The sequence below is a fragment of the Symphodus melops genome, assembly GCF_947650265.1.
Source record: "Symphodus melops genome assembly, chromosome: 7".
In the NCBI taxonomy this organism is placed as follows: Eukaryota; Metazoa; Chordata; class Actinopteri; order Labriformes; family Labridae; genus Symphodus; species Symphodus melops.
Window position 1 is genome coordinate 12,490,788 of NC_136697.1, and position 27,038 is coordinate 12,517,825.

Consider the following 27,038-nt stretch of genomic DNA (forward strand, 5'->3'; position numbering starts at 1 on the left):
TGTATGGCCGCCGGGGCGGAGTGTGTGTGCAACCGACCGTCAGTCCACGCGGACTGCAGCGGCAGGTACCACGAAGGATAGAAAACGAGCACACAACATGATCATACTTAACTCAGTTATTATTATGACAGTCTATGGTTAAACCATGTTATTTATTATTATGACAGTCTATGGTTAAACCATGTTATTTATTATTATGACAGTCTATGGTTAAACCATGTTATTTATTATTATGACAGTCTATGGTTAAACCATGTTATTTATGATTATGACAGTCTATGGTTAAACCATGTTATTTATGATTATGACAGTCTATGGTTAAACCATGTTATTTATGATTATGACAGTCTATGGTTAAACCATGTTATTTATTATTATGACAGTCTATGGTTAAACCATGTTATTTATGATTATGACAGTCTATGGTTAAACCATGTTATTTATTATTATGACAGTCTATGGTTAAACCATGTTATTTATTATTATGACAGTCTATGGTTAAACCATGTTATTTATGATTATGACAGTCTATGGTTAAACCATGTTATTTATGATTATGACAGTCTATGGTTAAACCATGTTATTTATGATTATGACAGTCTATGGTTAAACCATGTTATTTATGATTATGACAGTCTATGGTTAAACCATGTTATTTATTATTATGACAGTCTATGGTTAAACCATGTTATTTATTCTTATGACAATGTGCTGAAAATGTGCTTTACATTAGCGCAGATGTTAATCGATTACTTCAAGAATTATATTCATTTCTAGGAAATGTAGACCTACATATTGTACAAATCCCAGGAAAATTAATGAAAACAATTTTGGTTCTATTTCTTCAAACAAATACTTATATTTAACTTGGTTAAATGTACAGTATGTAGTTTTGGTAGAGAAATATGAAAGTTGGACAAATGTTCAGATTTTGTGGTATATGTCCATTAGTCTATACACAAACTATCCTCAGAGGAACACGTGGTCCCTGAAACACTGTGTGAAGGTAAAAATGTGACGCAAGAATTTATAGGCAACAGTGAAACTGTAACTCTCCTGGTAGTCTTTTAGCTCAGTCTTCCAGGGACACATCTTTTTCCTTTTATAAAGTTCGTGTATTTAGCTAAGAAAATATAGCATAGAATGGTTTAACTTCTCCAACTTTCAAGTTTCAATACCAAATCTATAGTACACCTTTAAGAAAACTGTCACCAAGTAAATGAGGTTGAAGGTGAAGTGGTTGCTTTAATAACAATAACAGTCAAAAAAACATTTTACAATCATCAGTGTTTTTGGCTAATGGTTACCAAAGAAAACAAATACATAACAATCTAAAGCATATGATGGATTATATGATTTTGTTAGAAGAGAAACACGTTTTAGTGCAGATGGATTAGGGACACTGAAAAGTGCTCTGACTTTAAACTAAAAATCTGCTTTTTTTCTGAATCAGAATTCTTATCTGAAAGTGTTACACCATAGTTTGATCTCAGAATTTTGAGGAAAAAAGTCAGAGCAAAAACACAATGACTTACTCATATCTTTCATTTTCTTTATGCTTGGTAATACAATACTGGTCTTTGTTTCAGATTTCAACCCAAAGCAAAGGATATCTACTTCCAAACTTGTGATAATATTTTACATTTTGGGTGACGACTTTAGTTAACAAGTGAACAACATTGCATCTGATTTAAATTGTATATATTTTTCCAACCATAGTTATTAAAGACTTTGTAAAAACAGTCAAATAAACTGTTTGTGGTTGATGTTTGGCCTGCAAGCAGCTGTTGTGGGCTAAAGTTATAGTAAATAGCTAGAAATATATTTAGAATACATTTTCACTTCAGTGTTGGCTTTTTTGGCTGAGTGAAAATGAAGAAGTGAAAATCAAAACAGGTTTCAGCTATAATAGACCCATGAGCTTACAGTACATGTAGGCTACTACCAGCAGATTGAATGACAGCATGCACATTGCCAAGCATGTGTTATCCACGTTAGGTTGTTTTTCTGTAAATCATTGGATGACACTCACACAGATACATCAAACCATGTTGTCCTTGAAATAAAGGTTGTTATCCCTGTGGAGACACAATACATCACACAAAACAAATAATTTACATATACTATGACAGTGTTAAAGGAAATTGAAAGGACCTGCAAAAATGGACTTTCAAACCAAGAATTTGATGTTATCAGCATTAATTATTTTAATAATATCAAGCATTTCATTCATGTGGAGGCGTCTTCATAGAAGACATATGAACAGAGAATAAACACTTTACAGAAAAACTTGATATTTCAGGAATACAACTCCCAGAATTCAATCTTGCTCAAAGCCGATGCGCATGCGTCGTCCATCTGGGCCATTATTTTGTCCTCCTCAAGCTTCAAATGAACAACAGGCTGAACGTTGCTTGAAATGAATTAAATATTTATACACGGAAGGAGGATATTTCTCGTCTTGTTCACCGGCGCCGACATTAATGGAGTCTCTCGGTCAGTAGGTGGTTGTGTCGCCGGGCTCGTCGGTCCTCCGGTGGACTCGGGAGGCCGAGAACAGCGCGCGGAGTGACAGCCCCGTTAACGACAGCAGATTGGGTGTTTATCTGGTTGGCTAGCGACCCAGCTAGCTTCCTAGAGAGCGAAGAAGGGAAGAAAAACCCGCAAGCACCTTTTAATAACTTCGGAAAAGAGAGAACTGTGGCTGCCCCTGTTCTGTCCAACCTACAGCGGGGATGGCACACCTTAAAAACATGCAAAACCAGGTACAGAAATCCTCTTTTCACTAACTGTCACCTCCCTGCTTCTTGTCTGAGACCAGGCGAACCCCCCCGTGACTGTCAGGTACTCTTTGTGAATAGATGGGTGGGGGTCTGAGCCCTCAAACCAAGTGATAAAACAGTCTAAATGTTAGAGGTAACTCTGCTGACAAAAATGTATAATTAGGAACTCTAATTAAGCTACATGTAAGAATTCAACAATACTCCATCATGATCAAAGTCTCCATTCTTTTATGACTATACTGGAAATACAAATAAACTATCAAGAGGGAAATGCTTCTTTATGTGACTCTCGTTCAGTCAAAAATCGTCCCTCATTTCCTGCTGTTATGGAGGAGAAAACAACTGAAGTGTCATGCTTCTTGAATTTCATCCTGGTAACAAAGTTTGATGTGCAGTCAGCTGTGACAGAATACAAGACTGATGATGGCACACATTAAAAAGCTTAATCATCATCTTGATTGATATATTTGAGGATTGAGGTAGAACATTATTTTACAGGCCAATAGGCCACTGTCACATCTTATTAAACTTTATGATAAACACATATAGAGGTGGAAAAAAGTTGTAGTGTTTATAAACACACGCACTAAACACAGTCATCACATCTTACATTGTCAGATTAATTTCTTTTGCTGCTGTGACTTGACCAGAACACCCGGTTGGACCCCGAGGAGTACTTCACCAAGCAGGAGCGGATTGGGAAGGGGTCGTTCGGGGAGGTCTACAAAGGCATCAACAACCGCACAAAGGAGGTGGTGGCGATTAAAATAATAGATCTGGAGGAGGCGGAGGATGAGATAGAAGACATCCAACAGGAGATCACAGTGCTGAGCCAGTGCGATAGCCCTTTTGTTACCAAGTATTTTGGCTCATACCTGAAGGTGAGGTTCACGCATTCATGAAGGAATGCAGACGCAGAAGTTATGTCGGAGAGGGAAAGGCAAAGAGAGCATTTTGAACTTTTCATCAAGCATGTTGTCCTTTCAGGGGACCAAGCTGTGGATTATCATGGAGTATTTAGGTGGAGGATCTGCTCTGGATTTGGTAATCAGATTTATGTTTTTATACAGCTTACAGAGTGTTGTGCAAGGTGCTACTATTCATGCTTGCGAAGCCTAACTTGTTTTTGACTCTTTCCCTCTCCCCAAACTTCCACATGTTCTGGTGAATCTGCTGCCCCTCCTAGCTCCGTCCTGGGCCTCTTGAAGAGACTTACATTGCAACTATACTGAGGGAAATACTGAAGGGCCTGGAGTATCTGCACTCTGAAAGGAAGATTCATAGAGATATCAAAGGTAATAAGCACATTAAAAACATTTTTTTTAAAAGTCACTTTTTTCCAATTTAAAAAAAAAAAAAAAGCCAGATATCACATTCTTTGTGTGTTGACTGTCACTTTATAACGCTTTGATTTAAGCTCCATAGCAGACCCTTAATGTTGAGCAGTCATGAGCGACATGGTGAGCAAGTCTTCACCAGATGCTGGGCGGAATATGTCCATGCAGTTTGCGTATCGCTGCATACATTAATGAATTAACACCATCTGAGCGCATGGAATCACAGAACGCTGCAGGAGTTTAATTTAAATCTTTACATGGAGGTGTTTTCTGCGGTACGGCTCCTGATGTTGATGTTTTTGCTCTCCAAAATAAAACTGGGGAAGAGACTGTAAGACATCCCTTGACCTTTATTCCACCCATCTGTTAGGCCCAAAACCCAAGTAATTATTCTTCTGGCATTTCATATGCTCTTGGTGAATGTATATAATTAGTTTCAGTATTTCATGACTTACTATGAGCTCAAAATGAGTCAATAATTCCTTCTAAATGCCTACGAGCCTTTTATTGTGATGTTATTTCTCCCTCTGTCAGCGGCCAACGTGCTCTTGTCGGAGCAGGGCGACGTGAAGCTGGCAGATTTCGGGGTGGCAGGACAGCTCACAGATACCCAGATAAAGAGGAACACATTCGTCGGCACGCCATTCTGGATGGCTCCAGAGGTTATCAAACAGTCGGCCTACGACTTTAAGGTGCGTCTGTGGGTCAAACAAGAGGAACCATGTGTTTCTGCTTTCAGTGGACGAGGGTTTAGCTATTTTTTTATTTTTCTTTAATTGTAAGTTTTTCTTACTTTTGGATGAAAGTATTCCTTAGTTTTGCAGAATGTTTTTCTCAGTTGTGAAAATATAATGTAATGGTGAAAGTTGTGACAAAGAGGTGCTAAATGAATGTTTCTGCTTGGTAATAATAGTAGTAATTGGATGCATATCACTTCAGTCATGAACCTATATGTTATTCCTTACACGGTCTCTGGGGTCTGTATTTGATGTACAGTAAACCCATTCTTCTTACATGTCTCTCCCCCTCAGGCTGATATTTGGTCCCTAGGAATCACAGCCATTGAGTTGGCTAAAGGAGAACCTCCAAACTCTGACCTTCATCCCATGAGGGTCCTTTTCCTCATCCCGAAAAATACTCCACCCACACTGGAGGGACCTTACAGCAAGCCCTTCAAAGAGTTTGTGGAGGCTTGTCTAAATAAAGACCCTCGTTTTGTAAGTAATTCGTCCATTGTGCAGACATTGTAGTGGAGCTAAAAGGGGCTCAGACATGCTTTTGGTTGCCTGTAATTCAGGTCAGAAAATTGGAGAATAATTCCAGATTGGCACTGTGTAAGACTTGGGTCATTGTGAGTGGATTAGTGTGCCTTGTCCTTCATAGAAATCCACATCACATACTTGTAGAATCTAAACAATGTGAGGGTGGAGTCCTGTTATATCTCGACAACTATTGTCGGCTTTGTTATTCTTCATCCAGCTACAGATGAAGCCGTAACTGAAGGTTAACCTTTTGGCTGCTTCTGTCTTCTTAATGTTTCTGCACAGAGGCCAACAGCTAAAGAGCTCCTGAAACACAAGTTCATTACACGTTACACAAAGAAGACGGCCTATTTGACAGAGCTTATTGACCGTTACCGCCGCTGGAAGTCTGAGGGGCACGGGGAGGAATCCAGCTCTGATGACTCGGATATGTGAGTCTGGAGACAGCTTTAGGAATTCTGTGATTTACAATGTGTTTTATTGAATCAGCCCAGAGTTTACCAGCCCTCTGGAACCATCCCTGTATTACAACATGACAAACTGTGCATAATAACTAGTGAGCAGCCGGGTGTGATAACGTTACAATCATTCAGTAACTGATTGTTTATAAATGCAAACATAGTTTTACAGAATCAAGTGTGTTCCCGACCATAAAGACCCAGAAGGCCTGTTCGGCTCATGAACTGTGTACCGTTGCACTGACAGTAAATAGGTGTGTGTGTGTGTGTGTGTGTGATGGCGTTCTGTGTGTCAGTGCGACGCCATGCAGAGCAGCAGAGGAGAAGCTGCAGCTTCACCAGACGTGCTTCAAACTCAGCACATTTTTCTAAAAGTACAGAGATTAACAGGAAAGAGACAGAGCTCACCTACATATTCAGCTTATTTCACGATTCACAGAGACGGACAGCGGTGCTCGCTGTGGAAACAAAATGATCGACTAGAGGGGCAGTGCAGCGCTGACAGACTGCAGCACGCACTGAGTAGGTGAAAATTGGAGGTTAATGTGTTGGCTTCCTTTTGAGGCTTTGAGATTAATATTTTGGCTGTGGCCATGAAATTCCACAGAAATCAACTTCTTGGACGGCCACTAAGTGTTGTCAAGTGCACAGCAAGCGGTATTATGTTTACAATATGATGAATGATAAGCACAAGGCAGCAACAGCAAAGACACAGTGGAGAAGTTCAGTTCAGTTATTGAATTTACCAACTGAAAGCATGTTGTAATAGATGTTTTAAAATAGGGCCTAATGAGGACTGACTCACTTTTAGAGCCAGCCTCTAGTGGCCACTGGAAGAACTGCCGTTTTAAGCATTTGATTTGGTTTCATTTCTCAGTCCTGGAAGTTGTTGCTTAATTAACCCACATAGACAAAAAAAAGTCCTTTAATAGAAACTTTTTTTTAATAAATTAGAATCAGGTCATCAGTCGATTTTTGTTTCCCCTCATCCTGTAAAGAATCTGTGCTCTTATCTCTCCTCTTATCTTTCCATCCTTGCTGAAGGGATGCTGACGGTGACGTGGACACATGTCCGATGTGGACCTTCCCCACAGTTAGACCCTCCTCCCTGAACAAGCTACAGAAGGGCTACACACACACAGATTCAGAGGTAAGACTCACACAACAGCACTAAACACACAGGTCAAATGTTTTTATTTATCCTTTTAATCTTCTTCATTGTTCCTTTTACCAGTCAGGGGATTCGGTGAAAAGACAACCCAAGTCACAATGCCTGTCTGCTTTGGTAACCCCTATTTTCAGAGAGGTAGGCCAATGGGTTTCTGATGGGGATTACACAACTCTGATTCAAACGATTCATTGTACTTTCATATTTTTTTGTAGATGAACTGAAAAGCTATTTACAGGCTCATCCGATCTCTGAACCCTTCAGCAGTCATCTTCTGTCACAGTCTGAAAGACGATCTATGCCTCTGAAATCAGATGTTAAATTCTCTGTGATTTCAGTGAAGCTTGCGTTTTGTGTTAAGTGACTTCCAGACAAGACTTGTTTTCCATGCAGCATTTACGTCTGCATTGTTAACGCCTTAAATTCTTCGTCCATAAAATCCCAGTGTAGGGCCCGTTCTTCTGTTAAGTCCCAGGTTAGTTTAACTAAGTTATGAAGTGACAGATTCTACACTTCTATGTAAAATCTGTAAACGGAAATTACCGACTCTCCTACTGTAAGAGAGATTACAGTGCACTAACATTTTTATTTGCAGTACTACAAAACATTGTTGAAGTACTGGAATCAAATAAGAGTATAGTTACGATTAACAACAACAGAAATGATACATTTGTGTAACAGTGGACAGTTTCCTGAAACCTGTAGCAGGTCTTTATCTTGAGCAGTTAATCCAGTCTAAAAAAAGTGTCCTGGTTATGTGTTGTGCATAAGCCCTTATTAGCCCTTATCCTGGTTTTCACATACCTGGATGTACAACCTGGACTACTAGGTGAGAAATCAGGGTACTGTGGCTGGTTTAGGCTTTGACCAGGCTTTTGAATACACCCTGTAGTTAGAAAACATAGTAACTGGGCTGGTGAGAAATTAAGACAGAACTGCGCACAGATGATCAGGAACCTGGATACTTTGATAATAACTTGAAGTGTATACAGAGCAAAAAGCTTAAAATTGATACAATGAGCATGTAAATTTAAAAGCCTCTGAGAGGAGAAAATAAACCAGAAAATATTCCATTACAGAAGTTTGAATTACGGAGTCGGTGGTAAGATGACCCAGTTACTCCTCGACTATTAAGGACAGGTCCTGTTGATGTTGTTATTGGTCACAGAATGTGCACATGATAATAAAATAATAATGTATTTACAAGATTTAACTAAGTGCTTTGGCAAAAAAAGGGGGCCAGAGAGCATGAAGGTCTTGGCAGTCATACTGGTCCTCTTTTCACCTCCAATAGTTGAAGGAGAAGCGGCGGGCGAGCGGCGCTGGCGTAGGAGCAATCGAGGAGCTGGAAAATGCCTTTAACCTGGCAGAGGAGTCCTGTCCGGGGATCTCCGACCGCCTCGTCACGCACATGATGGAGAGAGTGTGCAGGTGAAAAAGCAAGCACTGTCACTCACAGCTGTGTGTCCAGAGTACTGCGGAAAACATCTGAATTAATAGATTTCATGTCCTCCTTTCAGGTTTTCTTTAAATGGTAACACCACCCAGTCTTCGCGGTGAAACTCCAGCTGGATGTAACTGAACCCTGATCCATGTTTATTTGTCTCCCAGACCCACCCAGCCCCTCAGACAAGGACCACAGACAACCCCCCCCCCCAACACCCCTTGTATCTTTGCATCCTACCCAGTCCTGTCCCCAAGAGATCTTTTAATTAGTTATAATTAAATATTTTTACAGTTTTTCTTTAAGAGCGGAGAGTATTTAAGACAAAAAAAGCCATGTTACTTAGAGCGTTGTCTATACCTGTTAGACTGAAGAAAAAAACTATAATAAAGTCTATGGAAAATGTCCCGTTTACTGTTGTTCCTCTGGTTCTTATAAAAATGATTGTCACATGACACAATGATAAAACTATTTTCTATGCAGTTACAATGATGTGAACGGTTAGCTCACAGTTAAATATGTTTTGTGTTAGCGTTCTTCTTTGTCAGCCTCATGACACAGACCTGCTCTGAACTCATGACACTGAAGACTGATCTATAACGTATATATCTACCGTCACATCATGAAACTACAGGACGTCACCATGTTTCAAACAAAATCGAAACTGCATTATTAAATGCAAAACAAAAAACATGTTTGGTGGAATGCAAGCATTAAACCAACACATCCCTACTTTGAATCTTTATGAAGAACTTCAGGTGATCTCTTTCTTTTCTGATTTACACATGTAAAAGGCTAAGTCAATCTTTTTGCATCATACAAACTGATGTGAAGATGTGTTTGTCTTAAGAAACAAAGCATTACACCATTTCAAGAAAAGTGGGGGGGTTAAAAATATACGTTGATTTTTTAAGATGTGCATGTTCAGAATGTCAAGTAATGTGAAATTAGTGTTCACTGCTAAATTAACATTTCTCACAATCTTTATGTTCTCCTCTTTGTATAAAAGAATGCACGCTGAGGGGTCTTGTGTTACTGACCTGTTCATGTGCTGTCCTGTCATTACATATACCCCATTAGTGAGGGCAGGTTCATTATAGCTGCGTCCGTCAGAGTAAACTAATCACACGTATGAGAAATACACACACAGAGGAGGAAGCACAGGCTAAGCATGGATAAGCTCAACACTCATCTGAACCAAAGCTGTTTTTTTTTGTTTTTTTTCTATTCAGTTATTTGAAGGTAGATAAAAAAGGAATACATCACAGATGATGGTATCTAAGTTTGATAAAACTTTTATTACAATATATGCATCAAAAACAATATTTTGCTCTTTATTAATATTGGGTAAAAACAGCACAAAGAGGAATGTCAAGAACTCACATCTTGGCTGGTGAGGGAAACGTTGGCTACACTGACTTCATTGGGTCACCTGTAATCTCTGTAGTCATGAAAACCACAAAGCGCTCAGCGGTTTGTACTGGCAGCATCAATGACAATATAAAAAAAACAGTAAACGCTCCCTGGCACATGACTTCACTTTACAGAGTGAGGAAGTTACATGGTGATATCTGAAAGCACCAAAGAGAGGTGCGACACCTCATCCGTCTGTCCTTCATTTGACATGTATGGGGAAAACTGTTAGAGGTCTGGGGGAGTCACAGTTGATTTTAAAACATATCCTTCTCAAGAGGAGCTTAATAACACTTGAATTCCATTGTATGCAAAGACACTAACCGAGTACTGCAATAATGGATGAGATTTGGACACGAGAGGGAGGAGTTGATCCCAAACCAGCACGATAGGGAAAGTTCACCTCAAGTTTAACCAGACAGAGTCGAGGGATCATGCAGAAGAGGAGGGTATAAATGAACTTTGAGTAAATATTTATGGGTAGTTTTCCTGGTCACTTCTGGTCTGAGGGAATATAAAATTGAGAGAAAGAATATTGAGGTTATGGCATCACAATGGCATAAAAAGCTACTTGTGCTACACGTTGTTCTCAAAGCTGACTCTCCCAGTAAAGGGGAGAGCATGATTGAAAAGAGGTTTTTGAACTAATAGCACTTAATACAAGCAGAAAAAAACTTTGGTTTCCTCAATAGCAACATAACAAGACCAAAAAAAAACCGTAAGAAAACTAAAAAAATAAAATAACATCCCAATGACTTATATGTCGCCATTTTTATATAAATGGTTCTTGTGACTTCATTTAAGTAACTGGCAAAAGTTTAAGAAAAAAAAAAAAGTGTGTGTGAATATATAAACATAACACTGATTGAATATACTTTACTGTATGTTCTCATGGAAAAAGAAAATAAAAGGAATCTAGATCCAATGAAGGATTGGAACAAAAAATAATAATAGTGGCAAGCCATATGAGTCGATAACCAGAAGGATTTCTCCCCTCCTCTTGTATCAGTCGTCCTTCTAGAGTCAAACTCTGGCAGTGGCTCAAAAACCTGCAGCGGGAAAGGACAGGAAAAGTTACACATTATGTAAACTTAGAGTCAAGTCTGGCCTTACAAAGGCCCGTATCAACTGATAATGATGTTTCAGTGTTTCAGTTACAGAAATAGAAAATATGGTGCAGTGTTATTGACAGTGTGGCTCCTACCTTTGTTGGGTTTTTTTAAACATTTGGGTTGTCTCCTTCTCCATCTCCCTGCTTTTGCATCTGGGCCTGCATCTTTGCGATCATCTCCTGCATCCGTCTCAACTGAACGACAAAGAACGTCAACGTTTGGCATCTAAACAACAACTGCACTCACAAAGTTCACTCAGGAGCTGAGACTTTGAAATCACATACTTTTTCGGATCGGATTACTTACAGATGATTCTTAAGCCTTACTGAATGTTTTGTCATGAACTCCTTTGATCAAGTTGTATCAAACAACTGCTTCCGCATGAGCCCTACGCAGACTGCTGATTCAAGACAAGATGTGACGCTTCGCCTACAGTCTAAGTGTCTGTGTGCGTCTGTGGAGCGCCTGCTGTGCCGGGATTTTACAAGGCGCAGAATTCAAAACTCAAATTTGAATACAACAACAACAACATTATACCATTGTGGAATCAATATACTACGTATGTACTGAGGTTTGTGTACAGGTGAGAAATCACCCATCGAAGTTCTTGCAAGAACGAAAATACTTTCTGCTATTACTCCTTGATCAAGCCTCGACAGTGGAGCAGGAGGATCCCTGGATAAGGAAGTCATTTAAAGAACCAACGGATAATATGTAGTGTCTAATATATCCTACCTCAGCCTCCTTCTCCTGCAGGATCATATCTTTGTCCATTTCCTCCGGCTCCGGCCCCTTCCTGCTGTAATGACAAAGATAAAGTTACTTTTGACAGTAGTGAGAGGCTATAGAATCAACCTCCAATATGTCTGCAGAACGTATGCCAATCAACAAAGTAATCAAGTTCAAATGCACATTCGGTTAGGCATGTGCGGTTATTTACAAAGCACAATAACTGGTTATGCGGACAAGTTTGTGTGAACTTTGTGTGTTTGTGTGTGCGAGCCTGACAGTGCACATTGTACCATCTGTGGAGGCATTAGGCAAAAATGACAAAAAGCCACATTGAGAAAGTGAAGAAGTTAGTGAGTTAGTGGTGATAGAAAAGTGGGCGTCTAAAACAGATGACTACAAAGAGATGAAAGCAGTAAGACTCCAGAGAGGAGCAGGAGCAGGAGAGTCGGGGGAACAGCAGTACCTCCCCTAAAATGGAATATTAAAAAAAAACTGTACCTCCAACAGTCTGCACATGGGAATGGACAAATCAAGACCACGCTGCCATCATTGGACGATGGCGAGCCAATGAGAAGGTAAAAATCTCTCCCTTATCCTGGGTTGGTTTAGAAGGCAGTTTAAAAGGATCTTTATGGTCTACTTTAAGGGGTTAAATGATGAGATAGCCACACTATGTTAAATCACACAGTAATCCTGTCGAAAACCTCGACTGACACTTAAACTACATAACCATGAAAAACCAGAAAACAACGAGGCCCACAGCATATATTTAAAAATCTGCCTGGTGGCACTGTCTACCATGCAGAATGATGAGTTAGATCTACTGGACTACAGAATGAAACAGGTTCAACAACATTATGATCCATTTTCACACCACGGTTATTCTACTTCTTGAGCTTCCTTGAACACTTCAGGGTGTTTTATTACTTTTAAATGCCCCGTGTGTCCACTGTGTTGTGTTTTCTGCTGCTGTCTTTGATATTGAACACTGGTCTAATCAGGGGTTTGCTGTTTGAGGTGTTTGGGGGGGGGGAGGAAGTGCAGAGAAGCAAGCTGACGTACGCAGGAGACAGAGGCAGAACGTAACCATGGGAGGACAACCTGCCACCCCGCTTGAGGCGGTCCGAGCGGAAGTTCTCGTAGTGAAGGTCCTGGGTCACTTCCTGGAGATCCTGCATGTGGGTTCTGGGGGGGGGGGGGGGGGGGGGGGGGGGGTAAAAGTCACAATATGAGTCACTCTGGCAGACATTTACAAACTACAGATGTTCGCTCCATTGATGGGTTCTCACGATACCATTACCACTGTTACTATCTGGGACGAGGTTCTTCATATGATCAGAATCAAAGAGTAAGGAGGATCTCTTCAAAGCTGAAATTGTGAGAAGTTATTACCAAAGTGAGCCTACATATCTATCTATTATTGATTTATTGAACAGGGACAACAAAATCCCTTCAGTCAAACAATGTGCACAGTACACCAGGATCCAGTTTACGGGGACAGAATTAGTCTAACCATACACTGATAGAAGCTCTAAAGCTTTAAGATACTACTGTGTATTGACTTGAGGTCAGGTCTCAGAATCATCAAGAAGAACAATAAAACATCTCTACTCCACTGTCTCTCTCAAACCACTTTGCACTGTCAGCGTTGCTGCGACTTCTTACCAATTTGGGACACAGTTAATGTTTTCTCTTTTTTCCTGCCTTGGCTCCATCCCTTTTCTAATGAGTTACACCTTAACAAAAGAAGCTCTTGGCAGTGGGTGGACTTGCTCTTACTGTGTTTAAAAGCATCCTGGCAAACTAGCAAGCTGGCTGCAGTTTCCTCTCACAGCACTTGCTGGAGATCAGACAGGATGTGCACAGTTTCAGAGGTCGAAAGCTCCTCTTTGTCACGCTAAAAGAGAGACGAGAACAGCGGGTTTGTCAGCCTCCTCCGTCACTCACATCAGCATGATTCGCAGCTTGAGGAAATCGTTGTGTTCGGGATTCTCCACCTCGACGACTCCCCAGGGGTACAGGCGGCCCCTCACCTTCTTCCCCTTGGCTTCAATCTGCTGGTTGGATCCCACAACTGCAAATGGGATACTAGCCTGGAAGAGAAAGAGACGTTCATGCGTCTTCAGTAATTCAGTTTTTATCTGCGCACACAAGAAATGACGACGCTAAAAAAAAAATTAAAAAAACAAGACCTAGAGTATCAGGAGGCTTTCTCTGGGAATGGCGAGCATACCTTGAGGATTCTGGTTTGCTCTTTGAAGTCCTCATCCTCATCCGACTCAGCATCAGGAAGGTGGTAAATCTTGATACCGTGCTCATCGATCTCATCCAGAATCTGACCAACGAAATGCAGGTTAAAACAATGACCTGTTGTATCAAGTCAGGATGTAAAGACAATAATCCTAATAATCAAAAGCTTTTGGTCTCAGGAGCCTCTCATGAGCCAAGACTTGTTGTCCTGCTATTGTTTCTCTAGCTTTCAAACTGTTTGAACACTGTATATTACACTATGTTCACAGTGGATGGCTCAAGCAGTGAGCAGGAACACATGATAGCTACAGTTTATTTCAGGAACTGGAGAAAAAAAAAAAAAAAGAGAAAAATCTTGAACAATGGTCGACTCTGTTGTCCTCACCCTCCGCTTGAGCCTCTCCCTCTCTTTGAGGGTGAGCGTGTCTGCCTTTGCGATGACAGGAACCACGTTGACCTTATTGTGAATGGCCTTCATGAACTGAACATCCAGGGGTTTCAGGCTGCTCGGACAGGAAACAGACAGGCACAGAGGGAAAGAGAAGCACGAGAAATTCAGAAGGGAAGAGACAGCCCATTAAATGTACTTAACTTTTAGTTTAACATTTTTAACGGAGGTTTTCCTCCTCTGTTTAAAAAAAGGAATCCCTTCCATTCATCTTATTCCACGTGAAAATATAAGACACTGTTACGGCTTTCAAAGAGGATGCTTGACATGCTAAAACGTTCTCGCCATTTCTCTGCTGTGACCATTTCAGTATGTCCATTCAGGCGACTCTGCTCGTCAACATTGAGGGAGAGCAGCTCTGTGTGAACGTTTAATCATGTAAAAAATCCAGTTAACACCAGCACTTGTTTGGTTACATCGGCCATCGCACTAATCTCACGTAAAAAAAAAAAAAATGACAATGACGCCAAACGAGAAACGAAAATCTTCACCCTGAAAGGATTTTACTGTGTTTTCATGCGTCCGAAAGTCTAAAATGCACAGAAACAGCTCAGAAGAACATAAACCACTGCACAGTATGCCTCCTCTGGTTCTGTGTTTGACAACATTCCTGTCAACACAAGCTCTAATTCCTGAACTCTTCCCAAGTTCAATCCTTAGTACCGTAAATTCCGTACTATTGAGCGCACCTGGATATAAGCCGCACCGGCTAAAAATAAGTAAATAAATGTATTTGTACATATATAAGCCGCACTTGATTATAAGCCGCAGGTGTCCACGTTATAACAAGAGCTATTTACACAGACGTAGGCTACCGGTAACATCCGCAAATACTGTAGCGTCCGTACGGACGTTAAAGGACGACGAGAGCGTTCAAATAATAACTTTTAATAACCCGATCACTGTCGGCCGTGACCACGCCGTTTACAGCAGAGAGCAACACATAACTTGCCGTAACAATCCAACTCTCTCCCCCAGCGTTCTCTCATACAGCCACTCAACACGTTCTCGCTGGTGCATTCACTGACTCTCCACATAATCGGAATTATGAACACATTATCAACTACTGACTTTACAACATGAACCGTTACAATACGAAGCCTAGCCGACGGTGTCTGTAACACGGCTGATGAAAAAGATGACCGTAATATATTTCACAAGAAAAAGTCCATCCATTCACTGCCTCAGAATGACTTCATTACTCACTTCCTCAGTCTCTGTTGTCGCTGTCAGTGTCATCTTAACGTGCAGCAGCTCTGTTAGCTTCTTTGACAGCCAGCTCGATCGCCTTTAACTTGAAAGCTGCATCATATGTATTTCTCCGTGTGTTTTCCATCATGAGGGTGCGTGCATGAAGCGCAAAATGACTGATATTAAGATCCGACGTGACGAAGTCAAATGTTTTTGCGGCAGAAGCTCATTGTCCCCCATAAAAAATCCATGCATTAGCCGCACCGGAGTAGAAGCCGCAGTGCTCGAAGTGTGAGAAAAAAGTAGCGGCTTATAGTCCGGAATTTACGGTATTCTGTTATTTGAAAACAGAAATTTGTTTTCATCTCACTTTTTTTTTTTTGCAGCCAGACAAATCATGCAGCTTAAATTCCCTTAATGAGAATATTTCATTTGAAGGAAGGAGGGGCAGTCTGGAGAGAAGCTGATTACAAAATGTTCATGTTATTCAAACAAAAAGCTATAAACAGTAGAACCTGAGAAACACATCTAAGCAGTGGTCTCTTCCTTTTTTTTCAGAGCTGGATTTGATGGACTCACCCATGGCCGAGCGGCGAGATGAAATAGAAGCAGCAGTGTACTCTATTGTCCACAATGTGTCTACGATTGAGGCCGCTCTCGTCATGGAGGTAACGCTCAAACTGGTCATCAATGTAACTGATGATGGTGCTGAAACTGAAAGAGAGAGAGAGAGAGAGAGAACACTTAAAGAGCATATTGCAGGTAAAAAAAAAGTTGAGATTAACTCTTCATGTTGTCAGATAAGGGCTGTAGAATAAGTACATCAATTTTCTGTATATTCTTCAACACATAAGTGCTCTAATTTAGAGGAGAAAGTGGCTGTTTTTAGTGTAGCTGTTTAGAACTCGCTTTTTTTCAACAACGCGTCATATGACGTAACGTAAGGGAGTCGTGTTCTGTCACTCTGCTTTGATCGGCTTTGTGTATGAATGAATGAATGAAGCCTTTTTTGCCCCTGGGGGAACTTGTCTTGCACCGAGAGCATCAAACACTTTATAAACAAACATTTAGAAGGCAGCACAAAAGAATTAAAGCACAAAAAACAGGCTAAAACATGATTAAAGAGGTGTAATGATACGTGGTAGTGAGTGAGAATAGACAGGAGGCCTCCCTGCAATAGTTTGTAATTTGCGCGGTGCACATTCAGGTGCACAGTGTAAGTGGCTTGATTATTCATAGTGTGTTTTGGTGAATTATTCCCACACCCTCAGAAACGATCGAACAGACACGTTGAATATTTCGGCATCAGACACAAAAGTGTTTCCTTATTAATGATTTAAATCTCTGGGTGTTTAACATAAAATATTATATACGCAGCATTTTATGATTTGATCTGCTGGAATCCTCTGTTATATTCTCTAGTTTGCGCGTAATAGACACCGGACAGTCTGTATTAATATATGTAGTCATACGATTTATTATAAATCCAACTCTGTTGCAAGAGAGCGTGTGTGTGTGTGCGCGCAGTGGGGAAAGACGGAACGCACAGTTTGGAAACAAAATGAAACACAAGCTTTACTTCTGTCGGTCCTTTATGCCATTAAAATGTTAAACTTTTTGTAGTAGCCTAATATATGTGCAAAAGCACACATTAAACTGTGGAGTGTGTGCGCTGATGTGCATGTTTGTGTGGATTACGTGCGCTGTGAACTCACGTCAGGAGAATCCTGCATCATACTCTGTATTTTCTATAACAACGTGAGCACTGGGCTGCATCAGGAATAAACAATAAAGACAAAGTGCTGCATTTGCACAGGCCGTGTAATCGGGTTCTATGTCTCTCTCTCTCTCTCGCGCGCGCACAGCGCGGCACCGTAATACGTTGTACAGATTTGCCGTTTTTACGAGCAGCTCCCATACAATGTAAAGGTGAATGATCGGCACTTGCACCTTCTACAAATTGTTTTTTAATTGATTGAATGTGATTACAAAGTTTACATATGCTGATGTGAACACAGCACTCGCCCATATATGGCGAGCTGACACCTGTCACTCAGCAGGACGCCTGCTCCGGGTCTCTCCTCACACCACAGCTTCACTTCTCTCCTGAGGCCGTTATTCCTCTAATCCTGCCTGTTTCTGCTCTCTATCACATCTAACAGGTTCAGAATAATAAGCCAGTGGACCATTATATGTAAAGGAATACATATTTTCTTCCTATTTATTGACGGGAGTGACACTCGGATCCATGATTTTCAACGTTAAACAGACGGGGATTCAGCGGGACTCCCTTACGTTACGTCACAGCCGAATGCGGAAGTAAAGAGCAAAGACGTGCGAAAACGTACTAAAACGTCTCCAGGAGACCCTGTGGGTTATTAATTTCAGAATTTCGTTAAAGACAGTATTGTTAACGTATTTTCCTATGATTAGTTAAGTTTTGTCTTTAACCTGCAATATGCTCTTTAAGAAAATGTGAGAACACTGTATGGTTTGTTTTTCACCCATAAGTAGGTTGTTATAATCATTTAAAAAAAAAAATATATATATATATATATATTAAAAATAAAACAAGTAGAAAGGAAAGAGCCCAAACACACACTCCTGCATATAAAGTCACGACACACAAACACTAAACTTCTACAAGGGTTCAATAAAGAAACCATCATATAATGTTCAATAGCTGGCATGTTTCAGTTAATGCAGTTGGAGAATTTGAAACATACCTTTACGTGTTTTTGTTCATCATACATGGCTATGGAGATGAAAAGGCTTTGCTGTGTTAGTGTGCGCGCCCCATATATGGAGGCTATAGTCCTACAAGCGGGCGGCCCGGGTTCAAATCAGGCCTGTGGCTCCTGCATGTCATTCTCCACTATCTCTCTGACTCTATTCACTGTCCTGTCACTAAAATAAAAGAAAGGCCTTGTTGATGTTGTTATCAGGTCTCATTAGTCTCCTGAACATCACATAAGATCACACTTCAAACAAAGCACATGTTAATGGAAACTATCCCAGCACTGTTCTTCAGATTTAAATCATAAGATCAGGACGTTCTAGCTCATCACCGTTTCAGATCACAGATCTGACAAAAAAAAAAAAAAAAAAAAAAAAAAAAAGCTCATTTTTGTATCAGCGTACACCTTGGAGAGATTTCATACCAGTCTTGGCTGTTAATTGCGTCTCCGTATCCCGGTGTGTCGACCACAGTGAGACGCAGCTTCACTCCTCGCTCCTCGATTTCTACTGTTGACGCCTCGATCTGAACCGTCCTTTCGATCTTTTCTACGAGAAGAAGTAGAAAACGGGACAGAGTGAGTGGCAGTGCAAAAATTGTATTTGTTTGTGTGTGTGCGTGTGTGTGTAAAATAAATAGAAAGTGCATGTGTGTTTTACCTGCTGCTCCTGGGATGACTCGTTCAGGGTAAAGGTCAGTGAGGAAGAGGCTGTTGATAAGGGTCGATTTTCCAAGTCCAGATTCACCTTTTAAGAAACGACAATGAAACGATCAGATCAATATGAGACAACTGCTTCAAAACGCAGACGTATTGTCGGGGGTGTTTTTAGAAAAAGAGCTGCAGGAAGCTTCCTGTTACATAACGACTGATACAAAACATGACGACTCTTCATCTTCCTCAGATTGTTGTCAGACGGTTCATTAAACAGGCCCAGCTGTAACCTGAGAAAACATCTGCTGATGTTCCTCCATCTGCTGGGAAAGTTTTACCACACAAAAATCCTCCTCCTCCACCAGACTCCTTCATAAGAACACATTGAACTGTCTGTCAGGTCTTTGCTGATATTGTTTGAGTAGGAATAAATGTAACTGTTTCTTCAGACCTACAGCGAAGAACACTGACACTTCGAAGGATGAAGCTTGAGATGAAGACACGGACCCATCGAGTATTGTTTCCCAGTATGTAAAATCGCTGCCTTGACAACCAAATGATTTATCCTAGAATGCAAAGCTTTACTAAATCAGATCTGACAACAAACCAGGAGAAGCATGTACTGAAAGTCAAAATGTCATCAATGCAACAGTTTTAGGAGCATGTGGAAATGGGGTATGAGAGATATAAACCAGTGTATTCAGTAAGGTACTACAAACAGTATGCAAGTTGTTTTTCATAGCATGCATACTATGTCCATGTGTGGGGGAAATGTGTGTAGTACAACACTGATTTCATGGAGAAGGCTAAGTAAGAACTCAGTCAGTGTTCTTGAAGAAGAGGGGCTCACAGGCCCTCGTCCACTGTGTGCATCAGTCCCTCGAGGCCTGCCGGCCGCATTCCTCCCTGGTTTATTTTAAAGCCAAAAAAAAAAAAAAAAAAAAAAAAGGATGAGCACACAGCTCGTCTGTGAGGTGGAGCGTCTCCCCTCCCCCTCACAGACGAGCAGGGAGGTTCACAGAGTCCCAGCTTTCACATCAAGAGTTTATGCTGCTGCGCCAGCTGAGCTTCTATACTGATGTGACATCTGCCATTTTCTGCTGACGTCATGTTCACTGAAATATTTAATTTACCGACGTCCAGGGAAAGAGCTGAAGTAACTTTATTACTAGTAATTAATTAACTGGAAGGGAACTACACAGGTTGAGAAATGTCAAATGTCAAACTGTTGTGTTAATGTCACAGAAACATTCATCAAATTATTTTCAAACTAAATAAATTCAGTGTATGTTACATGAAAAAGAAATGCAAGGGAACAAAAAAGGCGGTGAAGAGACACTCACCTACCACCATCAACGTAAACTCAAATCCTTTCTTGACCGACTTGCGATGAACCTGATTTGGCAGGTTGGCAAATCCAACATACCCCGGAGTCTCCGGGTTGTTGAACTGTCCCTGCTGTAAAAAAAAAAAAAAAAAAAAAAAAAAAAAAAGAAGGCAACGTGAGAAGACACAAGGGGCATGAGATTCAAGAAAAACATGTTTGGTGACATCAAAACTGAAGTTGAAAAGAACACATCTTTGACCAAGACGTCATCTCCAATCAGGGAAAAAAGTGAAACAGGGTCTGGATTTATAGCAAAAGATAATATAGCCAAGTATTAGAGCTTGTATTGTAACAATTCAGAAGACATCTGTTCACAGACAGTCAGGTTATTAAAGAGGGCAATAGTGATTTCTCTGCTGTCTATTTGCAAAATACCTTCCACCCCATCATTACAATGTTTATAGCCCTGTCCTACACAGCCAGACAGACCAAGGACATACATGCAAACAGGACAGCATTTAACTGCCCATGTAGCAACACTTGTCAAAAGCAACTTCAAAGCCATTTACTGAAAATGTATGCTCCTCAATAAGTCTTCCCATTTGGCCTCCCAAGTTTTAAGACATCATAATTCCCTTTGCAGCAGAGATCAGGAGGACTGATGAGCCTGCTATGTGTTGTGTTCTTGCTCTGCCTGTGGGGGTTTGTATCTGCATGATACGCCACATCAGAAGGTCACGAGGGAGCTGAGAAGCCCGCTGAGCATTGAGTGACTCAGTAATATCTGTGTTAGGAAAACGCATCAAAATGCAGGAAGCAGGGATGTACAACTTATCCTGCTTTTAATGGGTGGGATCTTATCACTTTAAAAAAAAAATCTGGACTGAATAAAAAGACGACAGAGGACACAGCCAACACTTGACTGGAAGAATAAGTGCATACTGTATAACACACAGGTTCTCGTGATCATTACAGCTCTTCTTTCTACAGTTCCTGAAGCAGAAGAAGGAATCTGGTTTTACGAGTGAAGATGTGTTGTTCAGATGTAATGTCTGTCTCACCTTCATTTTGTCAGCCTGAGACATTTTTCTCCTTGTAGCCCTGGAGAAGGAAAAAAAAAAAGAAAAGAAAAGAGTGCATCACGTATCGAGAAGCTGTGAAACTTCTGCTACTGAAACTCTATGGCTTTTTTCAGACTGCCGCCCAAATCTGATCAGAATCTGATCTAACTGACTGACTGACTGACTGACTGTCCACATTACAAACTGCAAGTGATCAGATCTAATCTGCCCGTCCACATTGACATGGTCTGATCCACATTGATTTCTAACAGGTAACGCTCCCAGCAAAAACAACAGCAAAATGGGTGACAGAGAAGAGTGATTATTTCTGATGCAAACGGAAATAACTGTAGGAATCAGATTTGAAACTACATCCGTGTGTTGTTTGAATCACATTTGGAAAAATCTAATCTCATTTGGCATTTTGTGTTCAGACTGGCGGAAAAAATCAAACCACAAACAATCTGGATGAGCTAAAAATTAGATTTGGAGGTGCAGAGTGGACAAGGCTTTAGTAGTATATAATTCAGACCTCTGTTGACCTTATCTGAAAGGAAAGTATTTGTTCTCACACTGACAGGCCTCAAACTGTCACAGACAGGAAGTCTGTTTTGTGAGAGTCTCACCACAGGAAAAAAAACACCTTTTCTGCTAAAATAGTTACACTACAGCTGCAGTGATGCGAAGATGAAAAAGACAGCTGTACTGATATTTCATCTTGAGTTTGATACTAAGCTGTTGTGGTGTATTTAGATAAGAGGATGTGTTTTAGTGCATGAAGTGAAACTGTGAGAAAAAAAACCGCCTCAGACTTTAAGGATGAAAATGGCTCAAATGTGATATACAAAGCTAAATGTGATATACAAAGCTAGTTTGAAAGCTTTTAAAAGATTATTATCCACCAAGATAACGAGGGGAAAGATAAGTTGAACTACACTAGCTAACTCTCCTTTCATATTATAAACTTACTTGTATCTAAATTAGCTGGTTGATTAGCCTATCATCGTCTATTTTTATAACGGAAACGTCTCAGTGGGTGTGACAAGAGCTGATGCTGACATCTTCCTTTAAACAAACATCATGTAGTCCACAATTATTCTTGTTCTTTAACAAAACAAAGCCTGTCTGGGTTATTCACCACAGCTAACTAACGGCTCTGTAACTGCTACAGACAAGCTTAGCTTAGCATTAACTAGCCGAGTAGCTTCTCCTGCAGGATGTGAACTTAAACAGCTCATGTTAGCGTCGTCGGTGTGTCTCCGCTTTGACAAAGCACTAACACAACTTGGTGATGACGGAGATCGATAAATAGGTTGATCTACCTTTTATATTGTCGGCAGAAAGTTGAGCTGAGACAGAGGCACAGATAGACGAGTCGACGGTGAACAGCAGACTTGGCGGACGCCTCAAATTCTTCAGATTCCGGTGCAGCAGCTTCCTTTAGCACACAGACCACAATGCACTGCAGCAGGGCCAACACTGCTCATGGAGACTCATCTATACACTTATAACTTAATACACTTATCATTACTCTTATTAAGACTGTAGATGTATCATGGGGGGGGGGGGGGGGGGGGGTTAAGCTAAATAAAGATTTGATAGATACATGCAGTTGAAATCATAGACTGTAAATGGTTAAAATTTAAACTTAACAAGAAACAGGATGAGTTTGTGTGACTTTGAGGATTTTGGGACTATCTGGGAACATCTCAAGAACAGTCCTCCAGCCCCAGTTACCCCCACTAAGCCTATCATAAAGTCTGACTGGATCATCAGTGGATCATCTTTATGTTTGACCTTCTATTATTTTCATGAGCTTAGTTTCAACCTAGTACCAGTTAAGTTCAATAGCTTATAATGCAATGTATTTAGAAATTACAATAGATACATTTTAAATTATAATGAAATACTTTATTTCTTTATTATTTGAAACTCTACCATTACCCTACAATTATTGTATTGCATTTCACTTGTGCTACTTACATAGTACATAATATTGAACAGCATGTATATTCATAAGATACTGAGGTAAAAAGTAATGGTCTTTTATTTCTCATACTCAATACTCAACAACCTGGATAGCTGCAACTGTAGGAAGCAAGAAACTTCAATTAAATTACCACAAATTGTTAAACCATAATAATTACAATATAACAATCATTATTTAACTGACAAGGCTGTAATAAGAAAATACAGTAAAATAAAACTTAGAAATGTTTTATTTCTTATGACTAACTGATCCAATGTGAGAATGTGATACTTCTGCCGAAGTCTCCTATTTACTCTCAACAACTCAGTTGTATATAATTGAAGTCTAGTCACATAGTCGGTGAGATAGCAATATTTTGAGGGGTTTCAATGACAAAAGTAAAGGAGTAAATAATTAAATGAATGAGGGCACATCTTCATTTAACCACATCTTTAAGGGTCCATGGATGTGCATGCTGGGTGTCTGTCATGGTGCTGGAGACACTTACAAACATAGAACTTAATTATTAAGGATAAAAGTACCTGTGATTTTTTATGACAGTCATAAAGACAAATGTTGAAAAAGGCTCATCGACTCTCCTTCTACCCAACCATGAAGATATGGATTTAAACACGAAACTCATATCTATAGGAACATTGTGATGTGGGCTTTTATTTTATTGATAACAGTTTTACGAATAAAATACTTAAGTTTTCAAAATAAAAGCCAAGCTAAGGATTTTTCATTCACTTTTTCCAACTTCCGGGTTAGTTTGATATTTGACTGTTGCCTTTTTTGGCGTTGATTACCTTCAATAGCTCTGTATAGCTTGTATACGATTATAATGCTTATTAAAGGCAATGCTTCAATGATAATGATGATTTTCAGAGTAGGTTTTGTTTTGATTCATTTTTATTTTGTATTAAAAAGGGGTGACATGTTAAGGGTTGACACCTTGTATAATACCAGAGGATTGAGATGTCTATGTTAAAAAACAAATAAATGACTGAATACTGAATTATTGCACTTTTTCGACGGTCCATAACTCCGCCTGTAGTCACCGTGTTGGACACACAGTCAGATCTTTGTAAATTGTAACGTCGGTAGTCTGCTATCCAAAATGTTCGTAAACTGTGGGAATTAAAAGGCTTTAACATGGAGCGATGAAGGTAATCGACGAGAATGCCAAATATCAGAGTAACTTCACCCTGGTTTAATTCAAGGCAGCCAAAAGAGGGAGCTAATGTGTACTCTAAACTGATGAAGGTGATTTATAAGTAAAATACCCATTAAACGTGTGCCAATTAAATGTCTTCTTAATAAATACCCTGTCGTGAGTACCCAAAAGTAAGTGAGGTTAACTTCTTTGTGTAAGGTTATTTACATCAGAGGATAGTTAATAACATCTCCTAAAACGTGGTTGTCTCTATAATTAGGTTAGTTATAATCCTATCTCTAATGAACAGGCTAAAAGGTAAACGGCTAGGTTAGCATGTTATCTATTATGTCAGTGTTAATCCCGTTCCTTTATTTTTCACAGTCTATGTTTTATTGCGATGTATTTCAGGGTAACATGCGTGGCTCGTTGGTCTAGGGGTATGATTCTCGCTTTGGGTGCGAGAGGTCCCGGGTTCAAATCCCGGACGAGCCCTCTCTTTTTGTTAGCTTTATTGATAGAATAGTAGGCTAGACATAATTGTCCCTTCATAAGGCATTTGTTATGTTTTGTTGCGAAAAACAGGAGAAAAAAAATTAAGGCTGAACTTGGTCTATTTGACTTATACTGCAATCATGTGGATGTTGGTGTAACTGCAGTTTTATTATTTGGGGGTTAAGTTTACTGTTTTTCCTGACTGTATTGTTGTTATATCTGCAGTTACACTTTACTAAATGCTTTCATATTGTCATGTTGATGTTTTCATCTCCACAAAGGTTCAATAAGGCTTATTTTACATATTCTTTTATGGACAGCAAAGGATGTTTGGGTAAATTTTTTTTTGATTTCCACATGTTAAATAAACTTTATAACATCTGAGCACATTCATATTTTCTTTGTTGAAATCTTCTGGTCTTACATTTACTGTTTTGCACAGGGTCTTTTCAGTGGAGTACAAGAAGCATCACATTATTTAAAATGTATGTTATATGTATGTTCTTGCCTTTCTTTTCTGTCTTGGTAGGAGATTATCTAAACTTGCTGTTGTGACAGCATCTTGTCCCCCCCTCCCTCCAGTCTGATTTAAGACAGCCACTGCTCTGCTAAACATGAGTCAACCAGCACCATATGGCGCTGGAGTCAACAAGATATCTGTATATACCAATCTCTTTTCCATTCTGATACAGCGACCATATCATCGCCACAGAAGCCACATTTAGTCCATTACTTCCATAAGCCTCTTATGTCGCCATGCTGTGATTTGTAGAGAGGTTCATACTATGAAGACTGTGGCTGGTTTATGTATATTGTTATGTGTATATATGTGGTTAATGAACCACACCAGTGTTCTTGCACCTTGTTGTACCTTTTATGCTTTTTCCACTTTCTTGAAAACACATTTAATTTGATCTGACAGTGGCATATGGATCAACAAAACATTAATCTCATTTCAGTTTAGTTTAGTTTTATCACATTGAAATAAACTTTAATGTATAGTGGAGTGCTGCTTTAAGTTTAATTATCAATACCTTCTTTATAGCTCATCCTTTAGATGAACTAAATGGCCTAGAATTGAAATAAAAAGGGTTCCCACTTCTCCCTTTGTCTTAAGACTTCGTGATTTAAAAAAAAAAATGTGATAGGTAAGTATCAGGAAAAATATGTAGTTCTACAGACATCATTAAAAATCGGAGCTGCTGAAACTGAAAAATAAGACTGAGAGTGAAGGTCACAGAGAGTAAAAACATTTTTAATAAGATTAACAAAAACACTCAAACACTCAACACTCAGTTGTCTTCTTTTTGCATGAAGAGAAAACTAAAATAAATCAATGACATAAATAGGGAAACATATTCTTCAAATGTTTTAAGCGAGACATAATAAATCGTGTATTTTTGTGTTTTAGATGAGTTAGTAATAATAGTGATATTAGAATTATATATTACAATACTATATATTCGCCCTCTGGTGATTTTGGCTGAAAGTCTTTTTCAAATGACTACGTATGGTATAAATGTAAGCCGAGCATCATGTGTTGTCAATTCAGTATAACTCCAGTATAATTGTGATAACAAAACAAAACGCTAACAGAGAATCTAAACCAAACAAAAAGTCATTCCTCAGTTTAATCAAACTCATGTTATCCTTTCCCTCCACAGCAGATCACCCTGCGATCCATGATATGAACCTCATAAAGCTCATTTCTACAAAATCATTAGTCCAAGTGCTTAATCAAAAATGGTTCTCACACTTTACTTGTGTCCTTCAGAGACGTCACAGATTCTGAGTCAGATCATTCAAGTGTTTAACTCAGGCATTAAAACACGAACAGTCAACCACAGTACAGTTTAAACAGTTTGTAATGTGTGCATGTGTTCAGATGATCTCCATTTTTAACATCAGAGTCAAGTATTCAGAGATCAAATTTAGCTTCAAAATATGTTACATGCCTGGGAGTCATGATTTAAAAAAAAAAAAGCGAGACCCAACTTGTAGCCCCTGGCTCAGTTTTCATATGCTTCCATCTTCACCCCATCA

General features: G+C 39.7%; 2 protein-coding genes across 6 annotated transcripts; one reads left to right on the top strand and one right to left on the bottom strand.

Annotated features, from left to right (window-relative positions):
- The first annotated feature begins 2,324 nt into the window (after window positions 1-2,324).
- stk25b (serine/threonine kinase 25b) lies at window positions 2,325-8,857 on the top strand. Its single transcript, XM_079347654.1, has 11 exons — window positions 2,325-2,765; window positions 3,434-3,664; window positions 3,771-3,827; window positions 3,970-4,078; window positions 4,655-4,812; window positions 5,152-5,337; window positions 5,668-5,813; window positions 6,885-6,990; window positions 7,075-7,146; window positions 8,303-8,439; window positions 8,529-8,857. The coding sequence occupies exons 1-11, from the start codon at window positions 2,736-2,738 to the stop codon at window positions 8,566-8,568; spliced, it is 1,272 nt and encodes a 423-aa protein (XP_079203780.1). The 5' UTR covers window positions 2,325-2,735; the 3' UTR covers window positions 8,569-8,857.
- Window positions 8,858-9,731: 874 nt separating this feature from the next.
- On the bottom strand, window positions 9,732-22,862 carry septin2 (septin 2). 5 transcript variants are annotated; one of them, XM_079348011.1, is made up of 13 exons: window positions 22,698-22,862; window positions 21,376-21,415; window positions 20,331-20,445; window positions 18,995-19,081; window positions 18,760-18,883; window positions 16,178-16,312; window positions 14,345-14,462; window positions 13,943-14,044; window positions 13,657-13,802; window positions 12,811-12,894; window positions 11,713-11,776; window positions 11,070-11,171; window positions 9,732-10,914 (listed from the first exon to the last, which is right to left on the bottom strand). In XM_079348011.1, the coding sequence occupies exons 2-12, from the start codon at window positions 21,397-21,399 to the stop codon at window positions 11,085-11,087; spliced, it is 1,086 nt and encodes a 361-aa protein (XP_079204137.1). In that variant the 5' UTR covers window positions 21,400-21,415; window positions 22,698-22,862; the 3' UTR covers window positions 9,732-10,914; window positions 11,070-11,084. The 5 variants fall into 5 exon arrangements, with proteins under 5 accessions (XP_079204137.1, XP_079204136.1, XP_079204135.1 ...); XM_079348010.1 differs by having other exon boundaries at window positions 11,713-11,773; window positions 12,772-12,894; XM_079348009.1 differs by having other exon boundaries at window positions 12,772-12,894.
- Window positions 22,863-27,038: the final 4,176 nt, after the last annotated feature.